Genomic DNA, 26262 nt, shown 5'->3' with positions numbered 1-26262 from the left:
CAAGTAAACAAAAAACCCCAAAGTCCCTGAACCTCAAAACACTTTCTAGCGGTTATAAACAACTATATAGTATATTCCATAGATATGCCAACACCAGTATTTTTTCTGAATTCAAATCAAACTAAGACAATGTGATCCTCCCCCTTATATTCAGTTTCACTTGTATTATGTATTCCTTTTGCAGTTTGTCAGTTTTATATCATCTTATACCTATAATGTGTGTCATGACCAAAGCAGCTTCAGTAAAGTGGATCAACTGAAAAATGTTAGGTTTAAAAAAAAAAAAAAAAGTTTCTAAAATTCTACTTGATTCTATGTATTCATATTCTAAATTGGAAAGTATTTACCTTACACTCAGCTAAGTCTATTTTTAAAACTTAAATCAGAATCTGAGTGAATTCTAACTTATGCAAACAAGTAATGAACCTCAGAAATTACAGATACAAATAGCAACATTAAAAAACTCCATGAAGAACTCATGGTCCCATGAAGACCAACTGCCCAACTTCTGTTAGGTAAAATATTTTGTTATGCTGTGAAAGGACATCACAGTTTTAAAGGAAAGGCATTTCTATTGCTTTCTGTATGCATTTGCCATGGAGTGAGACAGCATTAACTAAGAAATAACTTTCCTGCCGAATGACAAACAAGGCAGAAGGGTTAATGGAATGGCAGAGCTGTCTGAATGCTTCTTCCTTCAAAATACAGTATACTGTGCATCCTGCTGTAGGGCTGTAAATAGAGGGGAGAGAGGGGCTGCTTCTTTGTCTGGGATGCTGCACTACGGCAGAATTTTGCTAGAGGTGGAGGTGGTGGTTGTGTTTAATCCTTATTTGGAGCAAGTGAGCCTACAGACCACAAAATCACTCTGGATTAGAAGAGTAAAGAAAGCAAAGAGCTCAAGTGGAGGCTGTACCAGAAGCACACCTCAAGAGATGCCTCATAGCTGGCGGAGAGATTTCCCAGTGGATGCAGAGGAACTGGTGCTGTTTGTTCAGTTTGGGAAGTTACCTGACATTATTGGATAAAAAAGCAAGACTGAAGGAATGCATTATCTCTTGCTCAAACTGCTAAGTCTTTGATAATGATTTAATGTCTCATGAATCAGACAAGCTCCCTCTAAGAATGACCTCATTCTAGTTGAAAGATTGGTTTTATCTGGATACATTCTGGAGGCACTGGAGACCTCTGCAGTATTCATGTTCAAAGAAAGTTGGACACGTTCACCTCATAAGCTAGCTGACTCATGAAGTCTTAAATACCTATTTTAATTAATGAGTAAATCTGCTTTTTCATCCTGCTTGATTTTCGGTATTTAAAAACATGTGAGAATAGGTAAAGCCTCTTAATATATGAATTATCATTAATTATTAGGAAGAATGAGGTGGAAGTTTGTATGCAATAAGGAAAATAGGGGGGAAATAAAAAAGCACAGAGAAGTCTACAGCTACACATCCCTATGCAGAAATTGTACAGACAGAAACAAGTGAATGTCAACAGGCTTTGCAGACAAATTGCTATATATAACACATGAAGTAAAGCTAGCAAAAGGAAAGGAAAATAGGTCAAGTGTACTGTTTTTCTGAGTCTTACCCAAATAGGTCCCTGCACAGAAAATTGCAAAAATGAAAGGAATCAAAGAAAAAAAGAAAGCCAACAAGAAAATTTTATGTAAAAGCTGTGAACAAGGATGAACAACACAAAAAAATCACACCCAACAGTATGCAAGGCTCATCAGAGGAACAAACATACAAGACCAGTGAAATAAAAGAGGACATTCTAAAGGCAAACAACATAAAATGAGGATTTACAGATCCTCCTCTACTGCAACCTATCTGCATCAATTTAAGAAAGATCCATTATCAGGATATATTAATTTTTATTCTTTGTTTCAGACAGTGTTCATTTAGTAGGGACTACTTAATACTAGTCAAACAAATTTGGGTTTTTTAAAGTTATAGAAAGAAAAACTCCTAGATTTTCAGCATGAGTGTCTTTTTCATAAATTTACATACAATAGATTTCTTCCTCACTGGGATGCAGAAAAGAAAAAATGCAAGAGAAAACACTAATTACACACAAACTACCCCCTACAATTCATTTCCCCATTGATGCCATATTTCTTGGCCAAGAACCAGATTACTATAAAACCATATACAACTCATTCTTCTATCGTTTCCAACAATCCTCATCAGAACTCTATTTCTAAAATGCGTTCATAGAATATTAGATATTAGGTATCAGATACCATATTTAGCTTTCATTAAAAAAAATACTCAATTCTATCAAATAACTCAAGTTAAAATTTTAACCTTGATCTCCCTTACAGCAGTACAGGTAAATTCTTACAGACTGCTGGAATACGGATAAATTGAAATTATTGCTTCTAACAACCATCTGCAAGCAAACCTGCTTGCAGTTATTCTGAAATTATTTGCCTGGGGTGCTTCCAGTTAACAGTCCTCTTAAAAGAAAACTTTTGTTTTCTTCATATAAATGACATGAAAAATACTTATTCCATCGGTCTGCCTCTAAATAGTAAAATATGTCCATATTGACATCAGGAGCTGCACTGTTAGTAGTTTATGATTATTCAAATATTCAGACTAGTATTTTCTAGTATATTTTTCCAGTTATAAGCACATGTTTTGCATTAATAAATGAAAGTATAATGACAAATTATAAGTATCATGAGAAATTATTGAAGTTGAACACAAAGCAAATACTTAAGAGGAAATAAAAAACTCACTTGTATGGTTTCTGAGGCAGAATACTGATTCGAGTCTTGTCAAGTATCTTCTTTAATTTATTTCTTCCCCCAACTGTGTTGGCTTTACTTTTCTTATTTACTTTTTCTAATCCTATTACCTGCTCCACATCAACAGCAAGGTCTGGGATGGAATAACGACTTGCCTTTTTAATATCACCAATTTTAGGCAGGTGGGGAGCACCGTTTCTTTTTTCTTCTGACAACCGTGTTAGGAGTTCTTTAAAAACTGCACAAGACAGGAGAAAAGAGGAAACAAAAAGAACAAAAATGTATAAGAAAACTCTGTGCACCAGACCAGTTTAATATTAATCATTAGAAAAAAAATGGTTAAGACATTCTGTCAATTCAAGTATTAAATTAATTCAGATATAAGACTTCAGAAAAAAAAATTTAGAAGGACATTCATTTTCTGCAGTATGAATCAGAAAATCAGTAAATTGGCCCAGCTCAGAACAGAAATACACTAGATGACCACATGGTTGCATGGATGGTGTCAACAGAAGCACTCTTGAGTTTTCAACCTAAGGACATAGGCTTCTGCAGAATAGTGTCACACATTAAAAGAGCACACTAGACAAAAACGAGATAGCAAAACTAACAACTTGATTAATACTTGATTATTTTGTGAATTAGTTCTTCTATCACAACTTTTAGCTTCACGAAGTGTTGATATATTTAAATACAACAAGCAAAACTGATCTAGAGAATAAGTCACATATTCTGAGTGTGAGAGGAAGTCTCCATAATATAAATGGGAAAATCACCTGATGAGTTGATTTGTAGTAATAAGTGAAAACTGATAATTAAAACCAAGAAATTGTGGAAAAAGTAGGAAAATGGGCAACCAGTTAAGGATGAGTATCATGGGCTAGATTTTACTATTATGTATTCATTTTGTCCTTAATATTCATCTTTATATCCAGAGGTACACAACAAATTATGAAGAGACTTCAAAAGCTTCAAATAAGACACACAAAGAAAAGTGGAGGAGAGTAATCCAAGCCATGAACTGTACTGTAGAATAAGAGCTGGGGGCTGGAGAGACAAATTAGATACAGGTAAGAAGATGCTGTTAAAACAAAAAAACCAAAAAACAAAAACAAACAAAAAAAAAGAAACTCTCCTTTTGGGATTTGCTGATAAGAAATACTGGATGGAATACACAGAAAATAACTGTTCTGAGACTATTGTGGTGTGATTTCAGTATACGGAGTGGAGCAGCAAGATTAGAGACTTTGAAAAACATAGCTTCTGAAGAAATGAAGAAATGTGCACTTGCAGCCCAGAAGGACAACTGTATCCTGGGCTGCATCAAGAGAAATGTGGCCACCAGGTCGAGGGAGGTGATTCTGCTCCTCTACTCTGGTCTCGTGAGATTCCACCTGGAGTACTGCATCCAGTTCTGGAGTCCTCAGCACAGGAAACACATGGACCTGTTGGAGCAGATCCAGAGGAGGGCCACAAAAATGATCAGAGGGATGCAACATGCCTCCTATGAAGAAACGCTGAGAGGATTGGGATTGTTCAGCCTGGAGAAGAGAAGGCTCCAGGGAGACCTTGTTGTGGCCTTTCAGTACTTAAAGAGGGCCTATAAGAAAGATGGGACAAACTTTTTAGCAGGGCTTGTAGTGATATGACAAGGGTGAATGGTTTTAAACCAAAAGAGGGTAGATTTAGGCTAGATGTAAAAAAGAAATTTTTTACAATGAGGGTGGTGAAACACTGGATCAGGTTGCCCAGAGAGGTGATAGAAGGCCCATCCCTGGAAACATCCATGGTCAGGTTGGACAGGGCTCTGAGCAACCTGATCTAGTTGAAGATGTCCCTGCTCACTGTAGGGGTGGGTTGGACTAGGTGACCTTTAAAGATCCTTTCCAACCCAAACTATTCTATGATTCTATGAAATCAGGTTTAAACTTATCCTAAAGCAACACATGAGATCCAAAAACCTAGTATGTGAAGAATGGTTACATAGAATTTATACATAGAAAAATAAGCATATACTGCTAAACAAGCATATACAGATATATTAAGAAATGCCTTAATTATTAGAAATAATTTAAATATTAAAATCTCTACTGCAAAGCAAAAAAAAAAAAAAAAAATCCCCAGGAAATAGATTTGACAAATGTTTTTTTGAGATAACCTAAGCATATTTAATCATCACTTAGTACAGTGACATCCTGTGGTAATATTCTGCCCTACTTATTTGTGATGAAGAACCTGATCCTGAAAGAGATTCTCAAGGAAAGTATCACTAAATTATATAAATATTCCAAATATCCAGTGGTAAAAATCAATGAAAACCCACCAACTGTTAATTACTTATAATACTAACTGAGGTCCTGAGATGCTCAAAGACTCTTTTATGACTGCTTTAGTACTTGTTAGAGAGACATGAAGATAGATTCGGAGTGTAGCAGGATTGTTTTCATCTAGCTGGCATGAAAGTTTTTATTAACCTTGTCACACTCATTGTAGGCACAGACTGAAAAACATGAGAAAATTCAGCAGACAGATGAAGATCAGATAACTGAAATTCCAAGAGACTTCCCTCTTGAGAAAGGACTGAACGATACATGTACAAACACTTTTTGTAATTTTGAGCTAAATGGCTGAAACAGTTCTTTTTACTCCAAAAACATGCACTTGAGAGAGCGAAGTAATTACGAACTAAGGTATTTTAGGATTTGCAAGTTTCTTTTTTCTGTTCTCCCCAGTACAAAAGTGTTTCAAACAAAACTATTTTAAACCATTAAAAAAATAATTTAAGACTCCATCTAAATTAGAACAGAAATTAGAACAAAAAGCGTGAGCAAACTTACCAAATAAATTGGTTTTCACAGTGATAGACAGATGAGTGTTATTTCTAAGGATTTCCATGGCTTTTGACAGCTGAATATTTTCAAAGTTTTGACCATTCACTTCCAGTATCTAAAAATACAAGCAGTGTTATTTTTTTTTAGCTATGAGAAAGGTAACAAAAAAAAAAATAAATTCAAAATTACATACCTGGTCTCCACGTTTCAAGCCTGCTTCTGTAGCTTTGCTACCAAAATCAACACTGTCAACAAAGATTCCAAATCCCTTTTCTGACCCTCCCAGCAAGATAAAAGGCAAAGGGGCTTCCCGAGATGGCTTTGTTAAGGTTATCAATCTTCTTTTAGCTTTAGCAGCACAAGCAATATTTAACAGCCTCAAATGTCCACCCATTTTCTACAAAAGAAAAATATAATGAGTTATATATAAAAACAGCCTGGCTATTCCTTCCTATCCCAAACTGTCAGAATAAAAAAAAACCAACTCACTCTTACCTCCCTCTCCAAATTGTTCTCAAATTCTTCCAGAAATCGAGTCATAGCAGGATCTCCTTCAAAATCATTGAAGTGATTGTTCACCCACAACAATACTACCCGTGTAACCTGAAAATTAATCAATAATATTTAGAATTTTCCAGGAATACCCAGACCAGCACTAGTGCTAAGTCCTTTAGAAATACTGCTCCATAAAGCTTGATTAAATTTCCACTGGAATCCTAAACATTACATATATACTCACACCTAACTTCACTTAATTTACCAGGAGGACAGAATGAATTGAGTAGTAAAATTGCTTATACATTATATTTCATAAAGAATACTACAAGTCAGAAAATTGACACTGGCTAAATCAAGTTTGACTGCGCAGGAAATAAGAGCACACAGGTACAAGGCAATGAGATAGATACATTTCTGATTTGTAACAACAATTTCCTGTTCATGTACATTTCCAAATCTGCTTAATTCTTCAAGCACATGATCATAAAGCTTCCAATACTGCTTTATATTGGCTCTTGAATCTCACAAATCTTTAGATAAGACACCATTAACTCCATTAGACATTTACCTGTGCAAAAGAGCTATTGTATGTATAGCAAGGCTGGAAAAAGGAACTATTTTGAGAAGCAGGAAAGAGGTCGCAACAGTGAATATATGTAATTCTTTTCCCTAGAGTCAATCTTTCAGTTTACTACTTCTACTTTCTCTCCACCTCTACTCCCCCCTAAGCAACTGTGATTATCAAATTCAGAAGGATCTTAACTGGTACTTTACAGTTTGTTAGGGAAGAAATCTAAAGGAATATTACGAAAATTATTGAAAGTAAAGTCACAATGTAAGAGCCAAATTTTTAAAAAATATATCCTTTCACTATAAAATTTGATCTTAGTTTGTGATTTGATCTTGGTATGCAATTTGACCTGGAATATCAACAGCACTTGTCCTGACAAAATAGGAGTTTTAATGTCTTGAATTAATATTGATTCATGCTATTTTTGAATGCTCCTGAATCAAAAATGTGTGTGCCACTCAAAGTTATCTTAAAAATACAGCTGCATTTCTTCTGTTATGCTGGGAAAACAAGTTAGTAGGGCAAAACACCTAAACATTTGAAAAACTAGAGCTTAAGAACAAAATCTCATACAAATTTTAATCAGCTAAAGCTAATCACTGTCCATTCTCTGCATCTGTACAAAATCTAAACCTCTGCAGCCTCTTATGCTAAAGGTCTGACACCATGCATCCAAAAACAAATCCTGCCACCCTCATGGGAGCTGCATGGTTTATTATAATTATGCTTATACAGTTTCCAAGTAGTTTCCCTTTTACCCCAGAAAAGCAAGTGAATTCAGAAGAATTGTCGAAATTCTTGAGCAAACTAATCCCTCACTACAAGAAAGACATAGAGGCGCTGGAGCATGTCCAAAGAAGGGCAATGAAGCTGGTGAAGGGTCTGGAGCACAAATGTGATGAGGAACAGCTGAGGCAACTGGGGTTGTTTAGTCTGGAGAAAAGGAGGCTGAGGGGAGACCTTATCACTCTCTACAACCACCTGAGAGGAGGCTGTAGTGAGGTGGGTCTCAATCTCTTCTCCCAAGTGACAAAGTGATAGACTGAGAGGAAATAGCCCTCCTAAGTTGCACCAAGGAGGGTTTATATTGGATATTAGGAAAAGTTTCTTCACCAAAAGAGTTCTCAAGCATTGGAATTGGCTACCCAGGGAAGTGGTTGAGTGATCATCCCTGGAGGTATTTAAAAGACATGCAGATATGGTGCTTAGGAACCTGGTTTAGTGGTGGGCTTGGCAGCACCAGGTTAATGGTTGGACTCAATGATCTTAAGGGACTTTTCCAATCTAAATAATTCTATGATTCTAAGTACTTCAGAACTCCCTGAGAGTTCAGATTTCTAAAAGGAGGCAACTGCACAGTACTACCACTGCAGCTCCCAGCCACAGGGATGTAGGCTAGGGTGGCATTTCTGAATTTGAGATTTCTCCACCTTTGAAACTGAAGATGAACTTCCTTTCTGTTAAACATTTGTGGTGTTTTTCACTACTGTGAATGACATTGGAAGATCCAGACAATGTCTGTTTAAATTTAGGCTAATTGCAGATTTTTAAAATTGGCTGGGAAGTTGCAAGCCATACCACGTAATATATTTTAAGTCACTGCAGTGACAGCTTTGATATCAATGCTGCTTTCAAAGTTGGGACCTACTAATGTACACCTAAACAACACTGCACTGGAAAGGGCAAAACAGTGACTTACACAGGAATCCCGTTTCTTGTGTCACACCCAGACACAGCCTTAGAAGAGGATTAAAGCTATAAAGCCAACTACCCTGCCGTTGGGCAAAATCCTCAGTAAAGCTGGATCTCAAATGTCCCCATCTGGTTCCTACAAGAGTTCTGATCATCCTCAGGAAGTTTTTCTCACCCCTTCTCCTTGGCTCACTGCCTATCAGCCCCTAAAAAAAATAGCTAAAATCTTCCAGATGCCTTGTTCCCCACTTGCTTATCTCCACTTGTCCCAAACTGTTCTCAGATTCTTGTCTTTTTGTCAGCACTACTTATTTTCAGAAAGGGTTGGTTATTTTTTTGTGACAGAAGAACAGAAGAACAAAGAGCTGCTCTGTTTTCAGACCTGATACCAGCGACTGTGCTGGCTCATGCTTTTACAGAGGTTGAGGGGATTATCCATTGGAGGACAAGAAAAATAAGTTTAAAGATGAACTCAAATATTGTAGCTCTTAAGCTGTAACAAGGCTATCTAAACCCTTTTAGCTGCAAAGCCTATCCTCTTTGCCAAATTTATGAACCTTACTCCAAGGCAGAGATATACCAGCATTCCTAGAAGAAATATCCAGATTTATAAAAGTTGAAAACAGAATTTCTCTTTGAACTTATTGATATGATTCCCTTGCTTTCAAATATGCAAAAAAAATCAAAATTTTTACTAGTGTTTTTACATATGAGAAAGTTGTATACAAGCAAAAATAAAGCATTACAGTGTGAAGTACAGTATAACCTCAATAGACAGTGCAATAAGTGTGCCAAAACTGGATATACAGGGCCTTATTCTTCCATCACGGTAGTTTTGTTTAGGCAAGTGGATGCCTGACTGCTTTTTTGTGTTTGGGTGGTGGTTTTTTTAATGCTGTGTAAGGCTCAACAGATCCTTAACAATGGCTATATTTTCTAGTGTCTTTATACAAAAAGAAATTATCATAAAATGTTTGCCAAGTTGTATTAACTAGTATTATGTATAGAAAACACAGAACTTAGTTATATGCTCACATTTCGAGACACAATATAATTCTATTGAATTATATTAAATAAAAATACTAATTATTGGAAAAAAGCTTTCCCTATACTTGCAAGCAACTAAGGTATGTTGTAAAAATACAGCAAGGTAAAACATGGCTAATTTACATTGCCTGAATATATTAGTACTTAAATAAAATACAATAAAATAAAGAAAAATATTTTCTTAGTTTTATCCATATATTCTGCCATTAAACTATGTCACCAGCTATTTGTGTTTTATTCAGTTTAGTCACTCTAAAACTTATTTTATTCTTAACAGCCTATGTTTCAAAGCAAATGCTAACAGGTATGTAATTTAGGGGATTTTAACCTTATCCCTGAGGCTGGGGTCATTGAACCACTCCAACAATTTCTTGCCCACTTCCATTGGGCTGGAAAGAAAGGTCCGATACGTTAACAAGAAGTCTTCTATAAATGTTGGGTCTACCACAGAATGTTCTTCCACCAAATGCATTGTTAACCTTTCAGCTGTTCCCTATTAAAAAAAAACCCAAACAAACAAACAAGAAACCCTTAGTTATTAAAACAGATTTTCAATAAATGCAAATTTGTTTTCTCATAACATACTGAAGATGTATTACACTAGCAAGAATACTGGCATCTGTTGACCGATGAGCTAAGCAAACATGACAGCTTAACCACTGTGATAAGAAATGTATAAAAAGTCTGTAACTGAATGCTATGGAAATCACCTAGTTATCAATATGCATAATTGTAAAGAGAAAAACGAGAACTATTAACTGTTTATGTTCAAAAAAATTTTTATAATATATGTCTAAACTAATCCTGGACCAAACTTGCCAAGTTAAGAAGTTCATAGAATACAGACTTTTGCAAGACACTCCTTCTTTTGCTTTTACCTTGATGACAATGTGACCTTTTCTTGTTCCAGTGCGATCAAGCTCCCTGTGCTCCTTCACCATCACAATCTCCCCTTCCTCTTCTACCTTCTGCATGTTCTTTTCCACTTGATTGAGGATGCGGCAATAATCTTGCTGGGCTATACAAACAAACTGGAAAGAATCATTGCGCACCAGTATTAAAAGGTAAAATCTTCAGAATAGCATTTAGACTTAAGATGCAAGTACTCTATTAATAGAAAAGATAAAGTAATTTTTCAACCTGCAGTGGAGCTAAATTTGTCTTTCCAGTAGTTCAGCTGTAGTAAGCAGATGAATACACAAGCATGGTTCTTCCTCTACAATCTTGCAGTTAGAGGAGGCCAAGATTCATCAGAGCAAAATGATTCAGCATTATCAGCCATTTTTGTTTAGTTGCTTTGACCTCTCCTCTGTTGGAGATGAAACTCAGTACCCTACCTGCTATTTTTCTCCCATGCAGGCTTTTGTGTGGTATTTAGAAGGGTTAGGAGATTGAAAAGAAGACCTAGCTTTTAGTTTTTGTGCCTCCTGGTACTGTAAATAATTTTCTTTTTTCATAGCTATTACTAATAAAGTCAATCATTAAGAGAACTAACATTTATTCAATTACATGAGTGTGGGCACACAGAAACAAATTACTTCTGGATTAAAGCATACAGCAGGAAAAAAAATATTTGCTACAATCATCTGTTCAGCCAAGAATGAGTGCAATAATAAACATGTGAAGAATATTCCTAGCACCTACACTATGCAAATATAATTAAGAGCATCCACCAGAACTTAGAAAAAAAAAAAATATTGTACACACTATTAACTGTCTTCTATGAATTGTTATAAATTCTATACCTTTGTCTCTTTTTGGAGGCAAATACTCAAGGATTAAACTGTTATTTTATATGAACTTGGGTACTTAACTGAAAGGAAATGACAGCATTACTTCTGATTGAAAAGCTGTTAAATCATCATGTACATACTTAGGGCAAAGGCATAAGATTCACAAAGATAGTATTTTTTTCCTGCATTCTTCATAATCCATTTACATATTTTTTTCTATTTCCAGCAGCTAGTAGTAGCTGAAACAGAACTCTCACAGTTTGGATTTGTTGCAAAACATTATCCTAAGAAGATACCATTTATGCATTTTTTGGAAGTTAGATGGGCAAACTAAAGCAGGTGACTACATTAACACACATTTACACCCATTTCAAAGGGAATCTATTGCAAGCTAACTAGCCAGCAGGCCCAAGCAAAATGGTTAATTCACCCAGGGTTTGGCTGTTATCTTCTGGATGGGAATAAGTAAACAGCAACCAAATATCCAGATCAGGCTAGTAGTTTTATGCTACAAGAAGTGCTCCTTAAATCTGGCTACTTGTGTTACAGCAAACATTTATTTTCTTTGAAAGGACAGATTGGCTGAAACCAGATTTTCTACTCAAATCATGGGACAGAGAGCTTTTATTAAAGATTCTGTAGCTGAAGAGAAGGAAGAATGGCTATCGCACGTAGAAGTAAAAGAGCCTGTAACAACTAATGGACCTTGGGATCCTAAGGGAAAGTCTGAAGCAATGGATATATTCAACAGGCTGCTGAAGTTCTGAAGAAAGCATGTAGACAAACCTCTTAATCCAAAATGATGAGGATCATTCAATTTCTCAGACTGAGGGTCTGCAGGAGCCATATTTCTCAACTATCATACAAGTTTATACACTGGAGATTTTACATATATTCAGTTTAAAGTAAAACTGTGTCTGGCTGTTGAGTTGCATTATGCCTATGTGTACATGACTTTGCATGTATTACAGTCTGACACACTACCTGGCAGTCATCCACTTTGGTTCTCATCACTCCTTTCATATATTCCTTTTCCATGGTAGGGGAAACTCCAAAACTGTTCCCCATGCAGAGTATCTCTGTTCTTCCATCAGGGTACGTTACCTCCACAGAGCCATTCAAAATGACTGACCAGGAATCCAACTACAAATCAAATGTTGCAGGATATGTGAAGACTGAATCACTTAACATTGTAATATCGTACTATATAGATACAATCCTTACCATTTTTCCAAAGGAAAAGTTATTTTTTAGCACGTATTAAAAACATTTATAAACTAGTTTACCTTAAATGTGCAGCTATTTCCAGCTCAAGAAAACTGGAATCCTATGTTTAACTTTAATGTTAAGAGTTTATGTAAGACTGTAATTAAAAAAAATTAAAAAAAAAAGTAAAAGCAAAAAGGTATTTTAAAAACACCACTTAAATACCGAAATAAACTCCCCAAATCAGCTCCAATAGGCAGGAAGCATTTTGTACATTATGAAGAGTATTTTCTTATGTTTTTATTGTATAAGAAATATGTGAGTGCTTAAAGAGAAGCTTTCAAACTAATGCAGAACAAAAAGAGACATAATTTACCTACTCAGTGTTACTTTTTGGTTTTTAATTTTTAGGCAACAAAAGAGGACCTCAACCCTGTGGAATCTGGGTTGTCTGGAATAATAGAAGAGTCCAAAGTAGCTTCTACTGACCTCTTCCCCATCGTTTAGTACAATAGTTCCTGCTCTCTCCACAACTGCAAACACCATTACAGCACAGAGCTCTCTCCTCACAGACATTGTCATGTTGGCGAAAGCAGGCAATTGATGCATGAATTCCAGTAGTTGTTCTGAAGGAGAAAAAGCCCACTGAGTCGTGCATGTCAGAACAACAAAGCACAGCAAAAGCAGCTCTTCAGCAAGACGCCTGAGGCTACTTAAGCTAAAACGCTGCACAATCGTTTCTGTATGCTAATAAATCACGTACAGTGGCCTGTTGTAATTACTGAGTGTTTTGCAGGCAATGACTGGGTGGTCATATCATCAATAGAAAACCTGAAAAGTAAAAGTCAGCATAATTGAAGAATTGTAATGTAACCAAGAGCTCTGAATACAACTGATGAAATTGGAATACTCCAGACAGCCAGAGCAATAACTCCATTAGGACTATGATGGACTTATACAAAACACAGCAAAACATTAAGAAGGGGAATTTCACAAAACTGAGCAAGTTCATTGGTAAAGCCATCCCTTCCTAGGCCAGGCTTAACAGTATATTGTACTCAATCATCACTTGGTGGATTTACAAAGTTCCCCTTGGATGGACCAGACAGAACAGGATTACTGTCTTAAAGCTGACTACTGCTGCTCTGTCTTCTATGTGCACTGGAGTTGCTCTTGTACACAATAGTGAACTTCTCCCTTATTTTTAACCAGACAGAACAGGATTACTGTCTTAAAGCTCACTACTGCTGCTCTGTCTTCTGTGTGCACTGGAGTTGCTCTTGTACACAACAGTGAACTTCTCCCTTATTTTTGCTTTTTCCATTGTTCATAAATACAGAACCAAACTTTTCTTAGTAGTCCTGCCGAGGGATTATATGCCCTAAATGCTAAATATCTTTGCATTGCTTTAACTAAAAACCTACTGAAAGTAGTCAATAGGACCTCATCTTTTTCCTGAATTTTTATTCACTCAGAATCACAGAATGGTTAATACTGGAAGGGACCTCTGGAGGTCATCTCGTCAAACCTGCCTGCTCAAGGAGGACCACCTACAGTTGACTACCCAGGACCATGTCCAGTTGGCTTCTGAATATCTCCAAGGAGGTAGACCTCTACCTCTCTACCACCTCTCTGGGCAACCTCTGCAGTGCTCAGTCACCCCCACAGTAAAAAAAGTGTTTCCAGGTTGTCAGACAGAGCCTCCTGTGTTTCAGTTTGTGTCCATTGCCTTCAGTCCTGTCAATGGGGAACACTGAGAAGTATACCCTTCCTCCACATATTTGTACGCATTGGCGAGATCCTCCTGAGCCTTCTCTTCCCCAGGCTGAACAGTCCAGCTCTCTCAGCCCTTCCTCATATAAGAGATGCTCCAGTCCCTTAATCATCTGCTAATTTAAGCATAATTTAGCCATAGTTGGATTAAAAAAAAAAAAAAAAATTAAAACTCAGCCACAGAAACATTAGATGAGAAATGGTAAGAATTTGAATTCTGGTTCCGCATTGCTTTGCTTTCAGTGTATTAGCCTGTACATTAACATAGATAGCATTTACTGAAAGGTCTTAACAACTCCAATATTTAATACAAATATATACCTGTGGTTAAAAACACACGTGTGACACATCACAACTTAATGCGATAAGCATCCAATGTTGACATTAATGTTGACTTTACAAAGGTTCTGTCTAACTATTTTCCAGTACGCAATGTTGTTTACTTCATAAACCAGTTCTGACATCAATTACAAGTTGAAGCTTGAGATCTAAAGGGCTCACAACTAATAGTTTTAACCTATATCATGCACGGTTTCCGCCTCTTCCTCGGCTGTACTCATTCACTGGCTGAATTTATGGCATTTATGAACCATCTTACAGAATAAATACTTAGCAACTACAAAAGCCAATGATTAAAATAAAATCTCAAGCTGTATTTTTTTTTGGTGAAGATGAACAAGTTTAACAGTATTTTACTACACTGCAATACTTACCAATGTCATCGTCTGTCCTGTCTATTGGGTCTTTCTCCAAGCAGTCTCTAACAATATCCCTACTCATCAAAGGATCTGATGCCCTTTCAATGTCTTCTTCATCATCGTCATCCTCAGAATCCACTGCTGTCTCTGGCAACCCACTGAGATCCATATCACCAGCCTCACTTTCTGTAGCCTAAATTCATATATGAACAATTTAAAAAAAATTAAAACATTCAATTGTGTTCTTCACTGCTACAGTTTTCTAGTTAAATATACAGAAATTAATGACATCATCTAACAGATCACTGAAACTCACTCAATATCTTTTATATCGTTTTTTTCTTTGCATATCTTTCTAAAACAACTAACCATTAATCAATTCAAAACCGTTGTTTAAACAGGGCTTTTAAAACTGGTTTCAATCAACCACACATAAACAGGATTCAACTTACATTATTTATTTAGTAGATCTTGGGGGAATCAAAGGCAGTTACATTTTAAAGAACAATTTCTTGGAATATTAGCTGAATTTAATGTTTTTAAAATAAACAGTTCATTTAAAACAGTTTTTCTTCCCATCATAACTTTACATTTTCAAACATTTAGGAATCCAATGTAGTTTTAAGTAGACAGTTTAATTAAATAAGTACAGCACCAAAACACTACAGGAATTTAGCTATCTTCCTGTAACCTAGGACTGTATTTTCTTTTACAACCCCCATTGACAACGGTTAACTACCTTTCACTTACTGATAAACAGTATAGGAATTTACAGATGCAGGAAAAAATGCGAAGTCACTGCTTAAACACCACAGAGGGACTACACAGAATATCTGTCAAACCTAAGCACCTTTAAATTCTATTAAAATGAAGGAAAACACAGTAGCCTGAGGTCATTAGCATTGCACCTAAAGGTAAATACATTTCAATGATTCAGTTTTAAGACCAAACACTTAAATCCCACAAACACTTGTCTGTCATGTCATGGCTGATAAAGCTGCTTTTTCTCAAAACCTGATTTAATACCACCACAGCTGCCAAGGCTCAGCTACGACAATTTTTAAGGAAATGCAAGTTTCTAATAAGCAAGTTTTAAGCCACGGCTTGAGAAATCAAGTTTCACACGCCTTATAGGGATGGTGTTTCTGAGACTCTGGAAGCACACAATGCATTTGTATTTAGTTTAAAAATACTACATGGGGCAAAAACTCAGCTACTAAAGCCTGTTTTATTGATCTGTCTCTTACCCTGGTTAAAAAAACCAACCAAACAAACAAACAAAAAAAAAAACCACCCAAAACTGGCACCCTCTGAACACAGAGAAGGTAAGACAAATTACGTTGTTATTTTAGTAGAATCATCTTCCCTAGTCCTGCCTCACTGGCTGTGGCTGACATCTGTTACTTTAATGCCATTATACACAGCCACCTTAGGAATGGCAGCATATGGCTGGAGACAGTTCAGGGCATCCAGTGTCATTCTTAAATGCTTCTGTCCTACAGCACAACAAAAGCTTTGCAACAAGGTTTTGTTAATATGAAAAGCATACTTACACAATATGCAAATTATTCTCACTTTGTATTTATTTGTTTTGGGGTGGGTTTTTTTAAGAAAAAATGCCAAGCATTTCTTAAGCAGGATAAAGAAGGATGTTACACAGGCGTACAAACAAACCACAAAAAAGAAAGCACTTATAGTAGAATTTTTGTTAGCAGTCTGACAGTGCTTAACATGCACATTCTCTACGACATATTTGAAACAGGTGCTCTAAGTACTCTTACAAAATAGCCTTAATCAAAAGTGAATGGTGGAAAAATTAGTGACGATGAGTCAGTAGACACACAGCTTATGACATCAATCTGTCAGAATCAGAAGTCTTCAACAGTAACAATTCCACTGACAGTGAGACTGGCTAATTCGTGATTCAGTTTTACAATCCTTCTCATTACTAACAAGCGCCTCTCCTACCTGCCCAGAATAAACTTTCCCAAAAGCATGTTGGTAAGAGTAATGTAGAACTAAATTTAGCCACACAATGCTAACATACATGAGAAAATTAGACATATTGTACAAAACTGGTTATTAAAGGACAACTTGTTTGACTGTCTTAAAACAATAAAACAAAACCATAGTCAAAGCTCTATCATCAAGAAAAGTTGATGCTATTTTTAAAAAATTCTCAAATTAAATGCAATTATGTATTCAGAAAATACTTTAAAAATTACAGCTGAAGGTTACAAGTATTCCCTGAAGATTATCACTTTTTACAGAACTAATTAAACCTTCTGACAACTCAATTCATTGTTAGAAATCCAAATGATAAATCAACTATTTCTAACTAGTTATCCAAAAATACAAACCACTGCAACAAGAAAGCTCAGAATTGAATGTAAAAATCCAGGGTAACAAGAAAATTTTAACTTTAACCTTTAAAAATAAACCTTATCTTTTGAGGAAAAAAAAAAAAAAAATCTTTTTTTTTCCAAGCAATTTTCTGAAAAAGAGATGATGATGCAAGTTAACAAAGGAACACAAATATAGCCTTTCCACATGGGCAATATGTATTCACAGTAGTAAAGAATCAAACAATTCATCCCACAGGGACTCTTTCTCAGTTTGTACATGCAAAAGGTTTTGCATGACTTTTGTTACATTATTAAGAATAATTGGATCAGTCTTCACGTTAAAAGCATACACCAATTTGTCTACAAAACATTGCAAATAGCTTCTTTAGGCTTAGTAGCATCAAGTACAACATAAAGTACTCGAGGTTCTCCTGCCAACACATGAAACTTTATAACCCACCTACTTTGAGTACTTTTGTACACCCTTGTGTTAGAAAAAATCAAGTATGTCTGCACAGGACCCCTTCGTTACAAAGCCATAGCCATGCATTTGTGTAAGACTAAAAAGAAAACATCGGTTAGCTCCTTTGAGGACAGAGGCTTCATTATAAACCTCAGCAGCAGAAAAATCCAGAACACAAGATGAATACCCAACAGAATTTGTACTGCAGCCAGTCATGAGGCTTAGAGTCTCCCAGGGTATTTAATCAAGGACAAAGTAGACTTTGGAAATCATTGCTTTCATAGATGCACATTGTCCTTTGTTTCTCAGGTAATAAGAGAAATTATCTTCACCAAAATAAATCTAAAGAGCTTGCATGTAAGAAAAATTCTGGTTGCAGCTTAAAATACAAAACAATGTCTCTCCAAAGTCTGAATACCGGTTGAAATGAAACTTTTCTTCACAGCTGGAAAGATGGCATGAAAAATTTGCTGAAGCTTCATAGGAATCACATAATGACAGTCTAATATTTAATTTGTTACATCACCAAGAAGAAAGTCAGGACACTTAAACCAGACATTTTCAAGCCAGAGGTGGAGAGTTATTTCACATTTGGTACCTAATGAGACTTTCCCAATTTTAAGCAGTGTCTATAAAAGCTAATACTGTAGTAATACAAAAATGGTTGTTCCAACTGCTAAGGATCTCCAAGACCAAATCACTTCGAGATATGAGTAAAAACAGCTAATTAAACAAATATGATTAAATAAGCAGGAAAAGATGGAAAGTAAAACAGCCTTGTGTAAGTTTGCTCAGTTAGCCTTTGGCTCTTTGACTGATAAGAACCCTTAGGTCAAACTGAGCTGACTGGGGAAATGAAGACCCTGTTGGTCCTTTTAGACTGGTATGAGAGGAAACTGATCAAGCTCAGCTCTGCTGGTCTTTCATTTTATGGACACATCATGAACATAGACATAATGAGAGAAATGATGGACTATATTAACAGCTAAAGATGATCTCCTTTACTGTCTCATTTTCTTCTCCAACCAATTTTTTAGTATCTGTTGAGAAAAGAATCAGAAGAGGCAAAGGAGGATGTTGTCTTAGCCACCAGATCTATACCTTTACAATCAAGTAACTCTTTCTTCTGTATTATAATTGGTTCATCACACACACCTACACACACAGCAGTCTTACTATAGGAAAGAAAGTGGGAAGACTTGGAGAACTGCTTACAAGTTGACTGGCTCTGTTTTAACCACTTTCTTTAGGAAACATTAAGGAAGAAAAAAAAAAATGCAATATTTTGAATAATAAATCCCCTTTGTGACTAATGTCACAATCTAGATTAGGAGACAATCCAAAATCTCCAAACAAAAAAACCACCCCACCTTATTTAATTACTGTAGTTTAAAGGCTAAAAAATAAACTAAAAAATTGAAATTGAATTAAGAAGGTTTATTAGTGAAAACATTCATTTTTTGCTTCATAATTTATAAGCCAGTACTGATACAAAACACCAAGAACACTGGCACAACACCTCTCATGAAATCACTTGCAAAAAGTTCCATTAGCTTGAAAGTTTTGATCCTGTCATCATACAGGCACATTGGATCCAGCTTTTCCATAGAGAGAAAACATGGTTGTGATTTTGTTTTACACTAGGTTTCAACTCACTGAGCAAAAGTTTACAATTCAAATAAATTGCTATGAAATTCAATCCATGTAATTATACAATGCATTTGTTTGTTAAAGAATTACATATATATAAATAATCAGTTATAACTACTACATGTACACAAATCATACATAAATCTAAGGTAGTAAAATTATCTTTTCATACTCTAACATGAGTGCAAATGGCCATAAAATACCTTAAAACTCATTCAGTCTAAGATTTTTAATGCTCTCTCTCTCTTCATATTTATTCTTTCATTATCCTCTACAAAATTTACAGCACAGCAGCCCACATCTGTCACAGGAGTCAGTCGAAGCACTATTACTCCCTAGAGATGGAAAAATGTAATAAACCAGACAACGCACTCCAGGAACAGCGTCCCGCCCTATCGCCAACAAATCGCCGCTTTCTCAAAATGGAGCAACGCTTGCTGAGACCACAGGCATACAGAATAAGGACTCATGAAGTTTCTCCTAGGCTATAAATTGAAGAACAGATTAGAAGACCCAAACTCACCAGGAATGACAAGGTATTGCATAGGACTCAGCTGAAACTGCAGGGGAATTCAGTAGGACCTATTTTACTTGAGCCTTTTCAGACATCTTTGCGTTACCCAGAGCCCTGCACTGCAGAAGCTGATACAGTCAGAAAGACTGACTTAATCTTAAGGCAAAATCTCTTTATTTTGCATACAGCAACTTAGGGGCAGGCTTCACAGATTCTCTGGTTTGAGAGATAAAGGTTTGGGCTCTCTCAGGAAGACTTTCTGGAAGGTGGACCTTTCTTCTAAGAGTTACCATATCAGACTCATGAGAAAACAAAGCTGACATCTTGAAAATTTCCAAGTAATACACACATCCTGGGAGGGTCTCGGAAAGGATGTTCTTGGTTTCCTGTACCACCCAGAGTATCTGGGCAGGCACCAGAGGGTATGTAGGGCCAGCAGGAAGCCACCAGGCTGAGGACAGGATAAGGCAAAGAAAGGCTGGCAAAGGAAAAGAGCTGTGCCAACACAAGAGCACCTTCCCAAAACAGGGAGAGGTAATAATATGTGTTCACAGGCTTAAACCTCCCTGCTCTAAAACTGGGATCATCATCTGGTAATATACGTGACAGGTATAGGAAGCACTTAGGAGTGTTTGGGTATACGCTTCTATATAAGAAGCATTAACTAACCATGAGAAACAGGAGCGAGTGGCCATAGATGAGAAGCAGCAGTGGACGATTTGCTTTGCCAAATTAGCACAAGTATTGTTCTTGGCAAATACAAGTCGGCACATAATCTATTAACATTCAGCATCCCCTTCCTCTCCAGTGAAATTACAGAGTTAGGCACTTCATGAACTTATTTCCTAAAATAAAAGTAACAACATTTAAGGACCTTACTGATTGGCACCTGAAATATTTTTGATATTTCGGTGGGGTAAACACAAAGGATTCTTTATTTTATTTTGGTAAGTACTTCTTATCCTAAAAGTTGTTCTTTCATGTGCAACATTTGACAAAGGAATTTAGTTACAACATTAATATTTAAAAGGAAATATTCTCAGCTCAATGCTGAAAGCATCTGAAGATTCAGCTTCATGATTTATTAAAAAAAAAAAAAAATCTTAAAAGGATGAATGTATTTTCATTGCAAACAGCTGCTCTGAAGGCTAGAGAACTAAAACTTACTAGGATGCAAATCATGACATATCATTCCCTCAGATTTCAACAGTAAAGACCTAATTAATAGTATAATTTTAAAAAGAAAACATTTATTTATCAGTAGAAAGATAAGATGGCAATATTTCTAAATAATTTCTTTCTACTTAGGCATAATGAACAGAAGTCCACTCTACTGAACAGAAAAATGCCATTATATACAGAACATACGAACCAGAGGAAGAACAGTACTGATCTTTGCCTAAGACCTACTACTAAATTTGAAGTTAAAAAAGAGCATGGAGATGACTTGGTAATGATTTACTGGTTTTGAACAAACACTTAGGAGAGAAGTAAAAGGCAAGCCATTAAGAGAGAATGACTGATCAAATCTCTTGGTTTAAAAACATATTTTTGTTTATTTAATCATTGACTTGACCCTACAGAACTCAAGTTACAGACATTTTATTTTGCTGTCGGGTTTTTTTGACAGTACTTTAATCTAACTTAATACTGCAACATTACAATTAATGATTTACTACAGTATTAGAAACCATTCAATCAAACAACACTTGGTACCACAAAGTTAAAATCAAGAATTTGAGAATCTTAAGTTTATCAGTTTCCACACCTGAATTTATCACTTCATTTTTTAAAATAAATGTTTCTTTAAGTATGTGTATTAACATAAAAACATGAGGTTACATTCCACAAGACATGCCTGTATTTCTTAATGTTGATAGGGGCATAGGTTTCTTGAATAATTACTCATTTCTCAAAACATCTGTGCCAAGACATCTTTAGATGAGGTATTAACTCTAGAGTAATTGAAGAAACTAGATAATATTTTTTAAGATCATCAAGAATGACAAGGTATCCTTAAGTTTTGGGGTTTTTTAAATTAAATTGAAAAGAATATTTAAAAAGGAGATGTTTCCCATGTAAATACTTCACAAAATCATTAACTCTCTTCAAATGCCAGCCATCTCCTTGATTCCATTATTGCAAACCCAACTTGTTACATGAGTCATACACCAAGTTGGTGACCACATAACAAAGTATTTCTCTGAAGCTTCTTTTTATACTCTGATATACTCTGAAGTATTTTTTTTAATTTCCCAGAAATTCAGCGATACTTTTCATAGTTATAAAAGTCTTGCTGAAACTCTGCAAAAATTTACTTCCAGCTTCTCTAGAGAGCAACTGTATGACTATAACGAAATGCCACCTACAACTGTCTCTCTAGAGATACTTGTTATTTTTATGTTAAAATGTACCTTTGGAATGAAAGGTATTAAAATCTATCGAATACTCGGGGAACAAAGCTGATTTTACATCTTCTTCACCCTCACAATATAAACCTAAATCCTGTCTCGAAGTAATCTTCTCTCAAGAGATTCTAACAAACATATTTGTCTGGCATATGCTATGCCTAAAGTGTGCAGTTACTTCGAGATTTTTCACAGAAAGAAACCTCTGCATTATTGCAATTACTATCTAAATTGAACTGGGACCTTTTCACAGGTTATCTTCTCCCACAGAAAAGCCTACAAGCTTATTCACCTGAAGCACACTACATGCTACAACTATGTCTACAACTGAACTTGTATGTATTTGTATAGATGATGCTTTTCCCATTGTTTAAATGATAATATTTGCATTTTTAGAAGTATCCCAAACAAACATTATTCCTCTTCTAGTAAAGAGTACTGCACATAGAATTGGTCGTGTTAAATTTTTTACAATTGTTTTGATAGAAAAATATTTAAATTAGATTTTTTTCCCCAAATACCAAATTGCTATAGTTTCTTTTCAGAAGGACAAATCCTCCTCTTTGACATTGTAAGAACTGTAAACATCAAATGAAGGATCTAGACCTTTTATTTCAGATTTTTAACTATTTTTTTTTATTTAGAGGAAGCATGCACACCCCAAAGTGTTCTAGGGAAGCTCTGGATCAGTTTCACAATAAACCTCTCCAAACTCAAGCTGCAAAGAACATAGGTCTTTATGACAGGTGCCTCCCTGAAATACAACAACTTAAGAAGTTTCAATAGTTCAACTTCTACATTTATTCAAAGACAGACAGAAGAGAAAGCACTACTGAGATGCTGGCACCAGGTCTTTACAGGGTGAGAAAACTAGAATATGCCCCTCAAGTCGGGCCAGTACAGGCTGCTCATTGCCTATTTCTTTCACTGTACCCTTGAATAGGTTCTAGATTTTGAAGCCAACACCTCTAAGAACTGTAAAATACAGCATCAAGAAGACAACAAATCCCTCAAATTCCAAGGTCCTACATCTAGCTTTTAAATTCTGATCATAACACCCAGCTCACAGGCACTCTTCATCACCAGATCGCAAAGTCTAGTCTTCTAGCACTAAACGTCACAGCTGTTTTTTTACACATGGCAAATTGGACAGACAGAAAGACAAGGTGAGGTGTTAGAATCAGGAACAAAACCCCTTTACCTCCTAGGTCCCATCAGGGATCTCTGCTGGAGAGGCCACATTGGCTCTCCATGCCGAGTTTAGGAACATTTCCCCCTCCTCCCCAAATCACAAATTACTAACATAAGTAACGAAGCACAATCCTGAAATGTTCCCAAACACTACACCTCTACATTGCCGAGTTGGATCTGACAGACTAAGGCAACACACCTCATATCGCTGAGCTGCAGATTATTTGCTGAGTTTTCACAAACATCAGACCTAGTATGTGCAGATAAAACCCTGAAATTATTGTCATTCAAACAAAAATTAGTTTTTTGAAATCTGTTGAGTGCTGCTTCAGACAAAAACTGACAATGTGCAATTGGCACAGGTGTTCAGCTATTAACATCAAAACTGTTGGCAACTGCACCTCCCATCAGCATCCATTCCAGTCTTACCTGGTAGATATCAGAAAGGCTGCTGCTTCCTGAGTCACTAGTGATGCTACATCCTGAGTGACTAGATGAAACGTGGGTCACCTGTGGGTGGAGACTGTCAGTAAGGTGCAGCTTTGTGAAATCTGCAGGAAGCTATAGGTGGAGCAGAAAAAGCATCATTACAATTTGAGGTAGACACACAGCAAAATGCATTCAAATGATTTATGTCACACTTTACTATCTGCCAGTACCAAGTGTATTAAGAAAACCACTGGGGCTTAAGAGTGCAGCATAAAAGTTTGAGTTTTGCAGGTTTTTTTAATTCATGTCAGTAAAATACCACCAAATTGCTGCAAGTATAAGGGATTTTAAAAAATACAAATATCTGAGGACAAACACCAGTGAAGCAATAACCCTTATGCCAAAACTCTTAAGTATCTTGCTATGGGGTTTGCACAGAATTAAAGTACAAACGAATATTGTGCCAATTTCAATATCAATGGTTTCCTGGAGAATGGGATTAATAGAGAGTAAAATCACATAGTTTAAAAAAAAAAAAAAAACACACCAACAAAAAACCAACCCAAACAAGCACTGCTCTGGATTTGGCTAACTCTTTTGCTTCTGAAGTTGACAAAGTACATTACAGACAAGTAAAATCCAAGCCACTGAGCTATCTGTTGTACTTTGAGTCAAATAATATGATGGTAAATAGGAAATATGGGAAGACTGACACATCTGCCAAAAGCAACAATCCTGAAATGAGTTTGCACACACGCATTGCTGAAGATCAAATTAAGAAAGTATACTTGATCACTTAACAATCATCCACCAAGATTTGCAACATATATTTTTCCTATTGTTTTATGCACATGAAAATCATTAAGAACTGTGAACATTGCCAGACTGCAGAAAGTGAATTTTGATAAAGGAAAATATTTGCTGTCTGAAGAAATATTTAAATACTACTTCAGGGGCAAATTACTCCTCTCCCAAAGAGGTTTGCATCTCACTGCTAGTTAATAAAAGTACACTAATATATCAATTTTGGTATGCAATAAATGCTTCAATAATTTATAAAAACCTTTGCTCATTAGGTTTGTGGGGGTTTTTGTTTCAACTCAGACAAGCTAAATACTCTCTGTGAAGGTATGTTTGTACCAAGTGTCATACGCAGTGTGTCCATCTCTGTCAGTATATGAATACTACCTTGGTGCTATGACCATTCTCCCTGGATGAAAATGAAAATAAAAGCTCATTCAGCATTAACATATAATAAGTTGATCAGTACAAAAGGTTATGAAAAAAAAGTAATCTGTAAGCCACAAGAAAGCCTGATTGAGAAAACTATTAGCTCTATCCTGTTAAAGGTACTGAATGATTTTACTGTTGTTTGCCTGGTTTAAGTCTGTTTATGGACATGTCCTGAAAGAACCTTGGCTTTAGGATTTGTGGTGAAAGTACAGACAATTAGAAATCTTCGTCTTATTTAGACTAACTGGCATTTCCTATTCTAATACACCTGAAAAGGATTTCTTCCTTATCACAGCATGACTGCATCAATGAAAGCAAAAATGGCTACATTTTAAAAGTTCTTTCTCAATATTTTACCTGAAAGAGGAGTTAAAAGCAGGAATCAGACAATAATCATCCTAAAAAGCTTCAGTAAGCCTAGAGTTAGAGTTGATCTTCATATACTAATCAACAAAGAAAGGGCAATTAACAAAAGCAATACCCTAATACATACAGCCATGAATGCTGCCTCCAGAAAAATCTAATTATGCTCACCACTGCTGATGATATACTAGAAGGAGAAAATACAGTATGAAGGAGTGCATTAGTTATAGTATCTGTCTCTGCTACTTCCCTTTTTAATCTCGAAGTCTGAATTATCACAAAACTGAACAGTATTTACTGATATTCAGGCCATTATATCAATTTATCGTGATTCAAGCCATTCTACAAATAAGTATACATTCCGTAGGTAGAATGTATAGTAAAATGAAATGTGTTGATGAATACTCCTAAAAGTACAATCTCTTAGATTTAAAGTAGTCGAAGTTTATTTCCAAGTAGAAATCTTATCTATTCTTTTGAGATACACACACAAATCATCTAAGATTTGTACACTTAATGATAACTCACAAAGATACAAGATTTTGACAGCTTTACATTTGATAAAGTAATAACTACTTCAATCACAAATAAATATTAACTCCATAGGGAGGTTCCTGTCAACACAGTCTTGAGCCTAGCCAAACATATTCAGTTTTTCATAATGCCCTGTAAGTATCTCCATGTCATTAACAATTGCATTTATTTTTTTATCAATGCAATAACAATTCTTAAGAACCTTACATCAAAGCAAATCCAGTTAGCATGTTAAAAAATGAAATCCAGCCATGTTTACTATAATGACTGCACTTAATGAACAGCAAGGATTTATGTTTTGTTACTACATAGGCAATACGAAGAG

At 35.8% G+C, this 26262-nt stretch overlaps 1 protein-coding gene across 3 annotated transcripts in view; it reads right to left on the bottom strand.

Moving 5' to 3' along the window:
- Window positions 1-26262, bottom strand: part of RAPGEF2 (Rap guanine nucleotide exchange factor 2) — an 89065-nt gene that overhangs the window by 23558 nt on the left and 39245 nt on the right. For all 3 annotated transcript variants that reach the window (XM_029085066.1, XM_029085065.1, XM_010168405.2), the window contains 10 exons: window positions 23808-23939; window positions 14823-15000; window positions 12826-12962; window positions 12115-12273; window positions 10276-10428; window positions 9726-9890; window positions 6085-6192; window positions 5783-5986; window positions 5596-5704; window positions 2750-2996 (listed from right to left, as the gene is read on the bottom strand). In XM_029085066.1, the coding sequence (XP_028940899.1) occupies window positions 2750-2996; window positions 5596-5704; window positions 5783-5986; window positions 6085-6192; window positions 9726-9890; window positions 10276-10428; window positions 12115-12273; window positions 12826-12962; window positions 14823-15000; window positions 23808-23939 (1592 nt within the window). The remainder of the gene's footprint in view (window positions 1-2749; window positions 2997-5595; window positions 5705-5782; window positions 5987-6084; window positions 6193-9725; window positions 9891-10275; window positions 10429-12114; window positions 12274-12825; window positions 12963-14822; window positions 15001-23807; window positions 23940-26262) is intronic.

The sequence above is a fragment of the Antrostomus carolinensis genome, unplaced genomic scaffold (assembly GCF_000700745.2).
Source record: "Antrostomus carolinensis isolate BGI_N321 unplaced genomic scaffold, ASM70074v2 scaffold4325, whole genome shotgun sequence".
In the NCBI taxonomy this organism is placed as follows: Eukaryota; Metazoa; Chordata; class Aves; order Caprimulgiformes; family Caprimulgidae; genus Antrostomus; species Antrostomus carolinensis.
The sequence above is the reverse complement of the archived record's forward strand: the minus strand, read 5'-3'. Positions and strand labels throughout refer to the sequence as shown.